This window comes from Musca vetustissima, unplaced genomic scaffold, assembly GCF_032173495.1.
Source record: "Musca vetustissima isolate MV318-11 ecotype Yass unplaced genomic scaffold, APGP_CSIRO_Mvet_v1 utg81962, whole genome shotgun sequence".
NCBI lineage: Eukaryota > Metazoa > Arthropoda > Insecta > Diptera > Muscidae > Musca > Musca vetustissima.
Genome location: NW_026876284.1, coordinates 171,595 through 188,925, shown reverse-complemented (window position 1 = coordinate 188,925; position 17,331 = coordinate 171,595). Strand labels below are relative to the sequence as shown.

The 17,331-nt window shown below is 33.7% G+C and overlaps 3 protein-coding genes across 3 annotated transcripts; 1 reads left to right on the top strand and 2 right to left on the bottom strand.

The window, feature by feature from the left end:
• Positions 1-294: 294 nt before the first annotated feature.
• Positions 295-1,113, top strand: LOC133338826 (mediator of RNA polymerase II transcription subunit 8). The gene is made up of 2 exons (XM_061546933.1): positions 295-459; positions 526-1,113. Exons 1-2 carry the CDS (start codon positions 295-297, stop codon positions 1,111-1,113), a joined length of 753 nt encoding a protein of 250 aa, XP_061402917.1.
• Positions 1,114-1,559: 446 nt separating this feature from the next.
• LOC133338825 (coiled-coil domain-containing protein 34-like) lies at positions 1,560-2,821 on the bottom strand. Its single transcript, XM_061546932.1, is given in 3 exon segments — positions 1,560-1,905; positions 1,954-2,100; positions 2,388-2,821. Coding segments are annotated over 3 exon segments (927 nt in total).
• Positions 2,822-4,676: 1,855 nt separating this feature from the next.
• LOC133338824 (thymidylate synthase-like) lies at positions 4,677-5,746 on the bottom strand. Its single transcript, XM_061546931.1, has 2 exons — positions 5,548-5,746; positions 4,677-5,488 (listed from the first exon to the last, which is right to left on the bottom strand). The coding sequence occupies exons 1-2, from the start codon at positions 5,744-5,746 to the stop codon at positions 4,677-4,679; spliced, it is 1,011 nt and encodes a 336-aa protein (XP_061402915.1).
• Between the last annotated feature and the right edge of the window lie 11,585 nt (positions 5,747-17,331).

Here is a 17,331-nt window from a genome sequence, read left to right as displayed (position 1 = left end):
TTTTAACTTTTTGCGTGCGTTAACGCGATAACAAAAAACGCTCAACGCGAACATTCTTCATAGACCTTTAAAGTTTCTGCACAATGATCGCGTTGCGCATTTTTTTATCGTGTTAACGCACACAACGCATTTCGACTTTTCCATACAAAACGTCAATTAATCGATTATTCGAAAGTAGATTTACTTATCCCTAATTTGCACTTTTAGTGTGAAAAAAAACAGTTCAGTCGTTCCTTTAAGTGAACCACTTAAACTGAACTACAAACATTTTATTTTGTAAACCAACCCCGAACTATGTCTCGCGAGGAAAAACAACTGGAAATGACCCTGGATGCGGTTCAAAATCGCTTGAACGATTTGAAGGTTTCCATAGGAGCCATGGTACATAAATTGGAAACTGAATATGAATTTATCAACTGGCCTACTTTCCTGGATAATTTCGCTCTCATATCGAGCCATGTAAGTTATTCCTTACTGACGTCTATTCAGTAAAAAGAGTATTTGAATTGAATTAATTTTTCCTAGCTCACTGGCCTTTCGAAAATCCTGTCGAAAGAAATATGCCCTCCACTACGCAATCGAACCGTACTTCCCTTAATGCTGTCCCCCGAAAGGGACGAGGCTCTTATCCAATTAACACAAGGTCGTGTGCCAGTCTTCTCACACGATATTGTGCCGGATTATTTGCGTACCAAACCGGAACCAATGGCCGAACAAAAAATGTTGCAAAATGAACAGAAGGCAGCAAATTTGTCGGCTGAAGCAGCGGCCAAACAAGTGGCCCAGCACAATAAGGTAGTCTCACACATACTAGATATGGTGAGTAAAAAACGCGAAGAATGGGACATTGAGTCATCATCCAGGGCTGGCATACAACAAACTAGCAGTATGGCTGATACTAATACCCTAGTGGCTGCAGTTGGTATGGGTAAGGGCTTGAAAATGGTTGTGCCCGGTGGCGGTCCTGGTAGTATGATGGTACCGCCGGCAATTCGTCCACCAGCACCGATGAGTTCCGTTAGTCCTGGTGGTGTAAGTCAATTGGGTAAAGCACCATCGGCCATAAAGACAAATATAAAATCTGCCATGCAAGTTCATCCGTTTCAAAGATAAAACAAAATGTTTCCGATAATATTTGTAGTGTAGTTTTAAGAGAATAAATGCGTAGTTGTAAATTGAAAAATGAAATATGTGTTATTAATACTATCGGTTTGTTATAAAAACTGTTATAAATATTATTCAAAAATGATTTTTATAGAAAAAAACTCTCAAATACATGCGTGGACAGGTTAACCCTGACATTAATTCATTAATTGTGCTTTGTTTCCACGTTAAATTTTAATCCTGGAAAATTAGACTATCTAAAAAAACTACCAACTGTTTATTCTAAAATAGGAACTCGACCTGTAATTTGGAGCGAACCAATGTTATGTCTCACAGCGTACAAACGGCTATTTCTGTTTATGAATTAACAACAAAGTTTTGATTTTTTTATAAAACAATATAGTAAAAAATATATATTTATAAACATAAAAACTTGCCAACAATTTAATAAATTTCTAATCCATACCATCACCATTTGTTGGCACTACAGTTTTCCATTCATTGGGATTTACAAATATATCTGAAATTGTTCCACGTAATGTAAATATGCCACGATTCAATGGTACGGGCTTTGGTTTCTTGGCAGCATCCGCTAACCATTTCTCCCATGCTTCTGCGGCTGCTTTACGACGTTGTTCTTCCAGTTCCCTACGCTTCTGTTCTTCTTGTTGTTTTCGTATACGGCGACGTTCTTCCTGTAAACGTTTCGTTCGCTCCCATTCATCTAAATGAGTTTTATCTTGACCATTGTTTATGTTTGAACGTAACGATTTTTCGGAAGTATTCGAAATAGATGTTTGGCTTTTCAAAATTAATTTTGAATTGGAAACGTTAATACTATGTTGGGACAGTTGTTGTTGTTGCTTTTGTTGTTTGCTTTTATTTTCTAGCCATTTTTCATATTTTTCTTTTGATATACGTTTACGTTCTTCCAATTCCTGTCGTTTTCGTTCTGCTTCTTCCCGGCGACGGGCAGCCTCAATGGAATGAAGTTTTCTGCAACATATGTAAAGAAATATTTTGTTATTTTAGTTAATGCCTCAATTTTCTAATACAACAATTTTGGTATATTAATTGTGCAATTGACACGGAATTTTGCATAGATTATAAAATTGAGTCCAAAATTACAACATAGGTCGCTTATATAATTAATTCCGATTACATGTATATAGTGCAAATAATACATGTGCTATATCTATTTTTGAACCGACAAAACTTGTCATTTTAGCCTTAATCTGATATGTTAGGAAAAATGTCCTCCCAGTTATTATTGTTTTTATTACCTTTTTGCTGATAACCACGTTTCATAAGCCAATTCTGGTTGTCGATGTATTTTAACTGAATAGGTCATATCATCACTGGCTGTTGGATAATTCTCTTCCGATTGTAAATCTAATGGTGGTACAATGTCACCCGGTGTCTCAGTTATTGTCCTTTTAAATTCCTCAGCTGTATAATTATCACACTCCTGTGGACAATTATTTTCAGAATTCGATATTAATTGGTTACAGGAATATGTGGGGTTCCTGTAAGAGCAAACATGAACAAATGTTCTCGATTAAATCACTACATACCGAAAACTAAACGTTGGTTCACAACTACGACTACTCAGATTCCATTCATTAGAGTTTTGATCCGATGGCCAAGAATTTAAACTTATCGTAGATGCACATCTTATCATTGTGCTGTTAACTGGTCGTGGTGTATAGAATGGCATATTGTTGTTAGCTGTAGTTGTAATTGTTTATGAAATATATGCGAAAGAATTTGATTTTTTTTAATTGTTTAATTGACGTTTTTTTAATTAAAAAATCAAAATAAAAAAGCACACATGAAACACAGTATATGTAGATACTGTATAATTCCATTTTATTTATTCAGAGTCAAGAGGTGCTATTTTATCGGTTTGGATTGCCGTAAGTGTGACTTTAATATCCGACTGATGTGGAAAACACTTTTAGTAAATATTATCAAAACAACCATAAATATACCCTATCGTATTGTTGAAATAGAGCTTAGGCATTTTTGTGATTGCAAATGAGATTAATCGGTATAATTGGTCGAGCCCCCGTATTTCCATGTTTTAAGCTGTTAGCCACTTCTTTCCATCCGAAGGAGCTGCTATTCGACATTTCAAAATATCGAAAACAAAACTTTGTCGATCAATATGGGTCAATGATTTGACACATATAAACATCTCGTTCCCACTCGATTTTAGGTATATTGATGGTCCTGCACAAATTTTCTATTCATAGTGGTAGTAATTTGGCCTCCAAGTTCCGGTTATGTAGGAAACTTCTTCCTTATACATAAATGCCTACCCATTTTAGGCATTTTCTTGTTGTTTTTAATGGTAAAAAAAGCTTTTGGCAGAACCTTTTTATTGTAGGTCAATGTCTTGGAATAGCTATTACAATGCAGGTCGTCACTGTTTTATGATGTAAAATTATGGTTATCATACCCAACACACCTACCACTGGACTAGATGTAGTCGAAGGATATTGCATGGGTGTTATAGAAGTAGCTATCCAAACCTGAATAATCCGGAAGGTGAAGTCGCCTCCGAATTAATAGCACGTTGGGCAATATCTGCCCAGCATGTGGTAATGGTCCACATGACACCCCTTCAACTGTCCAGCCAAACTCATACACCTAACCCCACTTTGGACACCATTGGTCCAGGTTGCAGCCTTTTAAACTTGACTTTTAATTTCTGTGGGAAGTTAAGTCCAGACGATGTGTAGACATTAACATCATACATTTGATCTTAATGCAAAATATTGACCGATCATCATGAATTGTTGATCATACTATTTCATCTGTGCATTGTAAATAATCATCTAACCCGAACGGAATTTTAATGCGTAATTGCGTAGATCGGCCCATAAATCCGGCTGTACTTTTATAATGTACTGTGCTAGTAATGACCAAACGGACACACATAGCTAGATTATTCGCTTTAGTACTTTTGTCCACAAACAATGCTAAGCATAAACTCTGTTAAATTCTACCATCAAAGTTATAAACGTTAGAATTTTTTTCAAAATTCCGCAAATAATATTCTAATTAAAAGAAAATTTGTCGAGTATCCGTAGTTTCCATCTATGGACAGATAGAAGAACCCACAAATACATATAATTAAAAGAAGAGTCTCAGGAAATATTGATTTTTCTGATAATTAGGTTTTTGAAACTTTTATTTCAGCCGCTTTTAATTTAAACCCATCTTGTTTTTAAGAATTTTAAAGGGTCTCGCGGAATTTATGATGCGAAAATTACATTTAATCAGAAATTTCAAACTTGTTTTAAATTGTTGAAATTCGATTTTATTACATATCTATCTACAACACAAACTTGCAAAATAACTAAAATTACCTCCCTTAAATATTAATAAAACAACAAAAACTAAAATGTATTGTTTTTATTAGTAATTTTTACATAAAATCATATATTTGTTAACATTTTTAGTAAAGTAATACTTATGCAGACAGTTAAAACATATAATAATCTTTAAAATTCCTGTGAACTTGGACACCTCCCCCTCTTAATATAAAATGTAACTTAAGTTCTGTTTCAAACAGCCATCTCCATATGTATCTTTGGATACGGATTATAGTCAACAATTTCAAAATCATCAAACTTAAAATCCTCAATGTCCTCCACTTGACGTTTGATTATTAATTTTGGAAATTTACGTGGTTTACGTTTCAATTGTTCATTTAACGGTTCAATGTGATTCAAATAGACATGTGTATCGCCCAATGAGTGGACAAAATCACCCGGCTTAAGTCCTGTAATGTGAGCAATCATATACGTTAACAAAGCATACGAAGCAATATTAAATGGTACACCCAAGCCCATGTCGGCGCTACGTTGAAACAATTGGCATGACAATTCTCCATTTGCAACATAAAATTGTGCCAAACAGTGGCATGGTGGCAATGCCATTAGGGGTATATCACTGGGATTCCAGGCGGACATTATAATACGCCTGTTATCGGGGTCAGTGCGTATTGTGTGGATAACATTTTTCAGTTGATCAATACCCTCACCGGTGTAATCATCATCGCATGTACGATATTTAGCTCCAAAATGACGCCACTGGAAGCCATACACAGGACCCAAGTCACCTTCCTTACGGTCGGTAAAACCAAGTTTGTCCAAAAACTCTCGTGTACTGTTGCCATCCCAAATGTGAATATTTTTATCCTGCAACACTTTGGCATTGGTGCAACCACGTATGAACCACAAAAGTTCTTCGGCCACGGCTCTCCAAAATACTCGTTTGGTTGTCAATAGGGGGAAACAATTTCGCATATCGAATCGCATTTGGGCACCGAAAATGGACACAGTGCCAACACCGGTGCGATCGTCCTTTTTGGCTCCTACGAACGAGGAATTTATGAGAAAATAAAAAGGATGCACATGGGCACTTGCCAATTACCTGTTCTTATTATCCTGTCTATTAAATCTAAATATTGTTGTTCATCCTTATTCTCATGGTCCTCTTCAGCCTTTGAATGACCATTTGTTGAGGAACAATCATTTTTCGGACCACTCGGTGTGCCGCAACCATTTAATTGTCCTCCATTGGTGGTATTTTTAAGAGTTTCACACGTCTGCATATTTGTATCCACGTCCATCGTATCTACGTTTAATGTTTGTGCGTATATGAAAAAAAAATGTATTAATGAGCAAGCGATGAGTTTTGGCGGCAAACATACATGTAGTCGATTTGTCAAAATTCGGTTAACTGAGTGCAAAAAGTAATTGATATCTATAAATGCAGAGATGTCGAATCAGCAGCATCCTGGTCAACAGAATGTTTTGAAAAATTTTCTAAGCCAACATTAAATTGTTTTCAATAAATTTTAGATTCCTACACAATACAATGTACACTAATCAATTTCGTATAAATTGTTAATTATGACGAAGTGTCGGGTTCATCTGAAATGTTTATCATAATTAGATTTCAAACACGTTAATAACATTTATTTGCAAGAGATAGATGGATTGGCACCCATAAACCGGATTTTTAAAAATAAAAAAACTATTTCTGTAATGGTTTTAATCAACCGATGGAATTAGCAAAGTCGTTAGCATTCCAATGATATACAAATATATTTAATCGGTTGACTAAAACCGGTACAAAAATCGAATTAAAATATAGTTCAAAAACATATGGATCCCGATCCGTCTCTCGCATACAAATATTATTAACGAGTTCCTCATAATGATATCTATTAATGTTAAATATTTCAGTCGAATCCTCCGATTCTTCATAATTTAGAATTTATTCGATATTTTTTGTGCACATAGATATGTATAAGAATTTCTGAGCAAGGATCTGTTAAAATTGGAAAAGCACGGTAAATACATAGAAATATAGATTTCCTGTATTTGCGGACCCTATCTCAAATCTTATGAGCGACATATCTGTATAAAATTAGGAGGTCAAAGAATTTCTTTGTGTTGAATTTAGTTTATTTAGGTTGAATCAAATAACTACGAAAAAACGCACAAGGATTCGAGATAGAAGAAGAATATGATTCAAAAAAAGAATCCTCATTTGATTTGAATGAACATGAAAACAGCCTGCAATACAAATATATAAAGGTTTTTCTTCATGAACTTTGGAATTACCAACAAAATATTCAACTCCAAAACTTGAACTATGTCAACCCTTAAATTTACGGTATTTTGGGGCTCTTGAGCGGGTTTTCAACCGAATATTCCCCCTCTTTATGGGGTAGTCCCCATATAACCCCCTTTTTATACCCTCCACCATAGTATGGAGGGTATATTAATTTTGTCATTCCGTTTGTAACTCCTCGATATATTCATTTCCGACCCTATAAAGTATATATATTCATGATCAGGGTAAAATTCTAAGACGATCTAGCCATGTCCGTCCGTCTGTTGTAATCACGCTATCTTCTGAAGGAATTGAGATAGAGTGCTGAAATTTTGCATAGGGTTGTCTTTTGTCTGCAGGCAGGTCAAGTTCGAAGATGGGATATATCGGTCCACGTTTAGGCATAGCTCCCATATAAGGGTACCCGGCAAATTTCGGTATTTTAGGGTTCTTGAGCGCCTTTTTCAGCCGAATTCGCTGAAATTTGGTACATTGGGTTCTTATTGGATACTAAATGTCTCCACAAAAAATTATAAGTATAGGTCCATATTTTCTGGTAGCCCCCATATAACGGAACCTCCTAATTTTCAGTATTTTGGGGGTTTTGGTCGTATTTTTCCGCCGAATTGGCTGTAATTTAGTGTTTTGAGTTCTTAATAGGTACCAAACCTCTCTAAAAAATTATGTATATAGGTCAATTTTTTCGGGTAGCCCCCATATAAGGGTACCCCCCAATTTTCGGTATTTTAGGGTTCTTGAGCACGTTTTTCGCTGAACTTTGCTACATTGGGTTCTTATTGGGTCCTTAATGTCTCCACAAAAAATTATAAATATAGGTCCACTTTTTCTGGTAGCTCCTATATAATGGTACTTCCCAATTTTTAGAATTTTGGGGGTTTTGATCGTATTTTTCCGCCGAATTAGCTGTAATTTAGTATTTTGAGTTCTTAATAGGTACCAAATCTCTCTACCAAAAATTATTAATATTCGCCCCCTTTTTGGGGTAGTCCCCATATAACCCCCTTTTTTTATATTAATATAGTTATCTGATATGTTCCGCGTTTTGAGTTTGGTTCTAAGACTCTAGTGTAATCATTTCACCTGCAGAGGATAGCGAGGTAAAAAATTAGAACGTAAGGTTCGATAATGAACTATAGTCGCATTTAGACCTAGCCTCTGTGGAGGTTTCAGAAGGAGTGGACCGATATTCCCCATCTTCGAATTTGAATTATCAATTAAAAATTTCTGAAATTTGTATTATGGTTTACATAATCCGATTTTAGACATGTCGGTATAGGTCCACTTTTTGGTATGTTTCCTTTATTTTCATTTCTAGTACCTGTCAGTATATCTATGGTGGAGGGTATACAAAGTTCGGCCCGGCCGAACTTAACGCTTTTTCACTTGTTTATATTAAAATAGTTAACTGATTTGTTCCGTGTGTTGGGGTGGTCCCCATATAGGCATGGTACAATTATAAAAGGTAACAGCAAATCCCAGCTGATTTGAACTTCATGAACTTTGGAATTACCAACAAAATATTCAACTCCAAAACTTGAACTATGTCAACCCTTAAATTTACGGTATTTTGGGGCTATTGAGCGGGTTTTCAACCGAATATTCCCCCTCTTTATGGGGTAGTCCCCATATAACCCCTCTTTTTTATATTAAAATAGTTAACTGATTTGTTCCGTGTGTTGGGGTGGTCCCCATATAGGCATGGTACAATTATAAAAGGTAACAGCAAATCCCAGCTGATTTGATTCCAACGTAATACTAGTGTCAATATGCATTTGACAAATTATGTTTTTAAAAATCACCCAACAGGAAAATTGGGAACTTATTCAATTCGAAATTGTTCTTTATTAAATGTCCTCCCGTATTCAATTTACTCAATCTGCCTGCTGGGATCGTTTAAGGAAGCAAATCTTTCTTTAAGGAACAACTCGCTATTCCCAGCATTTGCATATGTGTTACACCTATATATGGCAATGGCTCAATTATAGTAAAGATGTGGAAGCGATAGAAATATAAATTTGATATATTTTCATTCATGTTTTTCAATTTTTATTTTGTGGATTCAAAAATATTTCATTTTCAAAATAAAAATAATTTTATGATAATTTGTTTGTTTACATTTTTCTGTCAAAAGAGTTGAAACTAGTAGAACTTACAACAACAAATTTCTATGTGGTTGTTGTATCGTTTGTTGTACAACAACACTTGCTGTTACCTTTTATTATTATGCCATGCCATATAGGCGTATTCTAACATAGTACGGGGCATATTCGTTACTCGAAATTGTCAGTTTTTACCTTACAAAGTATGGAATTTAAAGTCGATTTTGCCACCTGTGATAATTATTCAGCCTTTAAGGATATCATGATAAAAAAAACTCGAACCTGACGATAATGAAATATATCAGCCAGCATTTAGGCATCTACCCCATATAATGATACCTCCTAAGGAAAAGTATTGAGAAATGTTAATTAAGAAAATGTTTTCATACATTTTCGGCGTTTCAAATTGACACACAAGTAAATAAAGTCCTTGCGTATTTGTATAATACGGACATTCAACGAACCTTATAAAGGTGGAAAGGTGAATATTTTAGCACTCAACGCACAGAATTTAGGTAAGGGCCTTAAAATAATTACTTATTCTCAACTTTATGACTACATGGATGTTATATTGAGATTTAGAGTTTCGTTTCAGAACATAAATTATTCTTCTATTAGTCGAAATTGTTTTCTATTTTCAAATATATTTATTAGTAAATCTTATGGATCAATCCATGTCAAAATAACAAAGGTAGTCTCATTTCGAAAATTCGGATACAACAGTGTGCTTTTTGTACCTGAGCCTGTCAAATAAATACAACCATGCATCTACCTAACATGAATCTTGTTGTTATAAGCTCTGTCTGTTTACTCGATATTTGGTAACAATTGTTACCAAATGTTGCCTGTTTACCCAAAAATCCAGTAAAAGAGAGTCAAGTGAGAGAGCAAGTTTGACAGTTGAATTTTATGCAGTAAGATTTTGCAAACTCAGCCATTTTTGGATCAGCTGTTTTATGACCAAACACAAAAATTATTCAAAACATTTTTTTAATTTGCAAAGTTCAATTTGAAGTTAAGTTGTATAAAAATTACAGAAAATAAAATAAATTTCGTAAGAAGATCAAAGTTTCATTAAATTAGAAACTAATTCCTTATATATTTTTAGGCAAGTTCCAGATAGAGTGCAATGTACTGATGCAGGAAGCTTAAATGTTCCCCAAAACATACCAAATCAATTTTTCTTATATTATTCATTTTATTTTTAATATTAAATGCAATATAAATAATTGTGTTCGTCCTTTGTTTGTTGTTTATTTTGGCGCAAATCAAATGTTTTCTTGAATCAGCTGTTTGTTTGCTAAATCTTACTTAATGTTGTCCGTTTACTTTTTTCAGTATTATCGCAAAAGAGAGTAAGAAAGGCTTACTCTCTGAACTTACTGAATAAATGTTGCTGGAAAAGTAACCATACACACCTTTTGTCTCGATCTTCTGTCAAATTTTTTCATATAATATTTCACATGGTTGGCAACACTGCACATCGAATTCAAGTAAAAATTACCCACTTTGGCAGTTAATCAATAATAAGCTGCGCTAAATAGTTAAACATAAGCTGCCCTAAATAGACTACCTATTCATTGTGCCATGTCCATATCCATATGTTTATCCTTAAAGAATATGGATATTGATATAAGCCACAAAAAAAGGATCGCCTAGCAGAAATGAATCTAAATCACAGGATATTGTTGAAGCAGTCCAGCTTACTCTACCGTTACACCAGAAAGATCTCCAACCGTATTGTGTTAAAAGGTTTTATGAACAATACCAACAGACCACCCATTTCTTTGCAACGCGTTGCTCATTTCTTTGTCGAAAACATAACAGATTATCTCTATTAAACAGGGCCAAAGGATTGTCCATTGGAGTCACCCAAACAGCCTGGTGGTTAGGTAATCATTGGAGTCACTCGAACAAAGGCTGGTGGTGAGGTAATCATTTTCGATCAAACTGTCACTACCACCCAATGGTAGTGACAGTTTCTTGTTGCAAGGCAAACGCACCACTCGTAATGCTTTCAAGAATTTCGGAAGAGCATCAACACTCCCGCCACTCCTTTGGTTCCATGGATGTAAACAATATGCAGATGCTAACACCATCGAATATTTATTTGTAATTTAAATTTACTCTTATCAATCAATGGAACAAATTGGATAATCTATTAGCTTTATTAACATTTTTCTTGGGGAGGTACCAGAAGGTGTGGACATAGAGGTCCCATCTTCGGACTTGATCTAGATTTGGTAAAAACACTACTTTAGCACAGTTTGAATTAAATCGGACAATTTATTCGCATATTATTGAATTAATAAAATGTCATCATTTTGTGGAGGAGGTACCAGAAGTAGTGGATCGACATTCTTCGAACTTGGTTTATTGCAAAATAACTTAATTACTTATCTCCATTTTCTGTTATGCTATGGAACCGCATTCCTTCAGATCAGTTCCCTCAGACAGTTATTGGTATTCACTGGAATTAATAAAAATTCAGGAACTTTGTTTCGGGTTCCAGGCGCAAAAACTGAAATGAACAATTTTGATTTCACTTCACAACAAAATACAAACCCTGTAGGGAAATGAACCAATTTTAAACTAACTTTAAAATAGTCACTACTAGTCCATTTATCGATTATTTTTCTTTGGACCAACTGACTATTTTTACATGGCGATGATCGCGGTAGTAGTCAGTAACTTTTCAACTGGTTACAAACTAGTTATTGACCGATTTATAGTTAGATTAAAAAAATGCAGATAGTCATCGGTCTAAGAGAGATTAATTTGTATGTAGAATTTTCGAAATGACTACTAGTTGGTATATTTTAATATATCTATTTACTAACTAAACTTGGCTAATTTGTAATTATACCAATACTGCAATGTTTGAATCTATGAAATAACGTTGGACATTATACAATTTCAGTTTAGAATTCAATATATTTAATTATAAATAGCTGAAAAATTATATACATAGGTGGAAATACATAAAATATGTCAAATAAATAATTCATCACAGAAAATTAATATAATGACTGACTTATAGTTGTTTTTTTGTATGCATATGTTGTGAAAGTGACGTTTTTTAGTAATATGCAATGCTTTTTGGAACTCTTTCTCTGGATCCACTGGAAGTGATCGCAGGGCGTCCATAAGACACTCGAAAACATTTTGGAAATTTTTTAGGTAGGCTGATGAACATCTGAAATGTAGTGAAATTAAAATTCGAATTAGAATAGTTGGTTTTAATTTATATAATAAATTACTTACTTAAATTCATGCTGAGGCGTTTCTCTGATTTTGCCGGGGACTCCATGTTTTTATTGGATGACTTTGTTAGAAATTTTACAAATATTCTGTATATGCGCTACAAATTAAAAAAAGATATGTATCTATATTTACAGATTCTTTTCTTTGCTTTTTACATAATTTTCTACGACGTGACTTTCTAGGTAACATTTCAATTATATTATTAAAATACTTACCAATTTTTTTTTATATTTAATTCACACTTAAAGAGCACAATTACAATTAATTACGATTTACACGGCCTTCACTCTCCGAACTTTCAAACAGAATGATTATTCTTCATCTTTGCATTCGGTGTTGTTGTGTGGAATGCAATTCTAACGGTTTCTTGTTTTGCGTGTGTTATGTTTTTGATGACATGAACTTTTTTTGGTTTCAATGTGGTTGAGTCTTAAATGACTTTCTAGCTAATTTATAATCAGTTGATTAATAATTTCTTTATAACTAAACATTTTTTTAAACTAGTTGATGAAAGTCCTACAGGGAAGAAAATGGATTTCAAATGTATTTTAAACGTCCACACATTTTTAATTTTGTTCTTTTCATATCCGAATATTGAAATTATGTTTTCACGAAAATAGAACTTTTGTTTACAATTTACCCAATCAAATGTCTTTAACTGTATTTTTTTACATACACATATACGTTTTGTCAAATTCATTTGAAAATGAAGGGTTGTCAAAATAAAAAACAAATTGGTCATATGTGAGGTTACCTTATTTGTTGTATCATGCCATTATGGAAAGCCATGGTACAATTATAAAAGGTAACAGCAAATCCAAGCTGATTTGATTCCAACGTAATACTAGTGTCAATATGAATTTGACAAATTATGTTTTTAAAAATCACCCAACAGGAAAATTGGGTACGCATACAATTTGAAATTGTTCTTTATTAAATGTGCTCCGGTATTCTATTTACTCAATCTGCCGCTGGGAAAGTTTGAGGAAGCAAATCTTTCTTCAAGGAATAACTCGCTATTCCCAGCATTTTCATATGTGTTACACATATATATGGCAATGGCTCAATTATAGGAAAGATGTGGAAGCGATAGAAATATAAATTTGATAGATTTCCATTCATGTTTTTCAATTTTTATTTTGAGGACTTGAAAATATTTCATTTTCAAAATAAAAATAATTTGATGATAATTTGTTTACATTTTTCTGTCAAATGAGTTGACAGTAGTAGAACTTACAACAACAAATTTCCATGTGGTTGTTGTATCGTTTTTTGTACAACAACACTTGCTGTTACCTTCTATTATTATACCATGTTTCGGGTTATAGGCGTAAAAACTGAAATGAACAATTTTGATGTCACTTCACAACAAAAAACAAAGAAAATGGATTTCAAATGTATTTTAAACGTCCACACATTTTTTATTTTGTTCTTTTCATATCCGAATATTGAAATTATGTTTTCACGAAAATAGAACTTTTGTTTACAATTTACCCAATCAAATGTCTTTAACTGTATTTTTTTACATACACATCATGGTACAATTATAAAAGGTAACAGCAAATCCCAGCTGATTTGATTCGAACGTAATACAGTATTTTTCGGTTAATTGCACATCAAAATTTGCACAAATTTTTGTTCAATTAACCGAGGAACCAATTATCCGAACCCGCTTACTTTGAAATTAAATATTTTTGACCCATCATGTGGTTCAATTAAGCGTGGAAACCAATTAACCGTAGGTTCAATTAACCGAAAAATACTGTACTAGTGTCAATATGAATTTGACAAATTATGTTTTTAAAAATCACCCAACAGGAAAATTGGAAACGCATACAATTTGAAATTGTTCTTTATTAAATATGCTCCTGTATTCAATTTACTCAATATGCCTGCTGGGAAAGTTTCAGGAAGCAAATCTTTCTTCAAGGAATAACTCGCTATTCCCAGCATTTTCATATGTGTTACACATGTATATGGCAATGGCTCAATTATAGGAAAGATGTGGAAGCGATAGAAATATAACTTTGAAAGATTTTCATTCATGTTTTTCAATTTTTATTTTGAAGATACGAAAATATTTAATTTTCAAAATAAAAATAATTTTTTTTTTTCCTATTTAAGTTATTGGCCCGCCTCCCGATAATCGAGTATTAATAGCGCCACCACAGATTTGTAGACTTTGTCTACGAGCCTTCAAAATACATTTAATTTAAACACTGATTTCCTTGGTGAAATGACCAAATCGTTAGGATAATTCCAATGATAATGAAATCCTCAACCGTTCGGATTCCATTGAACGACTCGGACTTTATAGGTTATCCGTATTCGAAAAAACACGTGTTAGTTAAGCGAACGCTTAACAACCGCCATTTTGTAAAAAATCTATTTTTAAGCCCGTGGGCGTATAATGCTTTCTTAAACTTTTTAGATCACGTCCTTCTTGTGAGCCGTCCGAAGACGAACTGCGATAAAAATAATTTGATGATAATTTGTTTGTTTGTTTACATTTTCCTGTCAAATGAGTTGACACTAGTAGAACTTACAACAACAAATTTCCATGTGGTTGTTGTATCGTTTTTTGTACAACAACACTTGCTGTTACCTTCTATTATTATACCATGCATACACATATACGTTTTGTCGAATTCATTTCAAAATGAAGGGTTGTCATACTAAAAAAAATAAATAAATTGTTCATATGTGAGTTTACCTTATTTGTTGTATTATGCCATTATGGAAAGCCTACAAATTTCAGTTATTATTGTTAAACACGACTAAACAGAAACCAGAAATAAATGGTTGCCGAAAAATTATATTTGAAGCAAATGAAGTTGACAACAGTTGCCATCCATAATTCAAATTTGGCAACTGGCAACGGCACTAAACTATGGTTACCATCCGTAATTGACCCATTAATGTAAGTTTTTACATGATGCAATAACATGGTACAATTATAAAAGGTAACAGCAAATCCCAGCTGATTTGATTCCAACGTATTGACACTGAATTTGACAAATTATGTTTTTAAAAATCACCCAACAGGAAAATTGGAAACGCATACAATTTGAAATTGTTGTTTATTAATGTGCTCCCGTATTCAATTCACTCAATATGCCTGCTGGGAAAGTTTCAGGAAGCAAATCTTTCTTGAAGGAATAACTCGCTATTCCCAGAATTTTCATATGTGTTACACATATATATGGCAATGGCTCAATTAAAGGAAAGATGTGGAAGCGATAGAAATATAAATTTGATAGATTTTCATTCATGTTTTCTAATTTTTATTTTGAGGATTCGGAAATATTTCATTTTCAAAATAAAAATAATTTGATGATAATTTGTTTGTTTGTTTACATTTTTCTGTCAAATGAGTTGACACTAGTAGAACAAACAAATTTCCATGTGGTTGTTGTATCGTTTTCTGTACAACAACACTTGCTGTTACCTTTTATTATTATACCATGATGCAATAATAAGGTGATGTATCATTGTTGCCGTTCGAAAATTTTTTCCGCCCAAAATTTGCCCTTAAAAAGTGCCAAAATGAACAATTTATACCCGAAAAGTTAAGATTTGAAAATGTATACCCTGACGTTATATATTAACAAGTAAAAGAGTCAGTCGATGTTGCCGACAGATATATACCCTCACCCTATGGTTTGCGGAGTTATACGCAGGATTTATCATTTCTGCAGGACATTTTTAGAGCTTGTTTACTTCTGTCGTACATACCAAGTCTATGGAAAGAGGTTACCGTGACCTTCATCCCGAAAGTCGGGAAGCCGAGTCATACGCAGTGTGACCAGATCAAAAAAAAGTTGCAGCTAAATCCTCATTGAAAAAATGCTAAAAAGTATAAAAAAATGCCAAGAAATAATGCTAAATTTAGAAACGTTTTTTTTTTTTGGTAAGAAGATCACTTTATAGCATTTATTTAGAATAAAACGATGTAATATATAAATTCAGCCATTTATTGTTGAGCCATGGGAAATAACAATAAAAAAACTAGTAAGGAAAGTAGTAAAGTCGGACGGGGCCGACTATATGATACGCTTCACCACTTTGAGTATATTCAACAGATGAATCCTAACAGACGTCGCATTTTTAAAGCACTAGTAAAATGAAATTAGATCCATAAACATGTCATTCTGCAATCGATACAACATTTTTCATTTGGTCAGATATAGAAGCTATATCTAAATCTGAACCCATTTCAGGAAACTTAACACACATCATTCTAGACCTAATTCATATCTAAATCTGAACCGATTTTCAGGAAACTTAACACACATCATTCTAGGACTAATTCATTACGCTGTGCCAAATTTCGTGCAAGTCGAAAGATATAAAGGGACTTTGGTGCACTGATTTTCCAATTTCAAAAGGGTTCGTCCTTGGGCCAAATAAGTGACTTGTGCCAAATTTCATCCAAATCGGATCACAAATACGACCTGCACTTTGTTCACAAAAATACATGGACGGACGGACAGACGGAGATGCGTAAATTTAATTTAATAAATTTTGATATAGCTCCCATATATAGTTTACTTCGATTTAAGGTAAATGATGCACCAAAGTCCCTATATATTATTCGCTTTGCATGAAATTTGGCATAGAGTACTGAATTAGGCGCAGAATGATATGTGCCAAGTTTCGAGAAAATCGGTGCACCAAAGTCCATATATATCATTCGATTTGCATTTGGCATAGAATACTGAATTAGGTCAAGAATGACGTGTGCCAAGTTTCGTGAATATCGGATCAGATTTAGATATAGCTCAAATATATATTTTCGTCCGATTTAATGTAAATTGTGCACTAAAGACCCAAAGATTGGCCCACCCGCACACAATTTCGTACAATGTACTGAAGTTACTATAACCTTATGTGTGTGAAGTTTTCTTGAAATTGGTTCAGATTTACATATAGCTCCTATATAAACTTTCGTCCGATTTTAAGTTAATGGTGTACTAAAGACCCATAGCTAGGCAGATTGGCAAAACGTACTGAAATTAGTATAAATTCATGTTGATTGTAAACCAAATAATCAATGGGTGCTTGATTGATATTACATTTTAAACAGTGAAGCATACCAAATAGCGTGCGTAAAGTTTGCTTAAAGTCTATTTAAAAAGTATTAAATAGATTGCAGAATGGCATGTGTAAGGATTGATGTTAGTCGGTATACTTATAGATAAAGATTGCA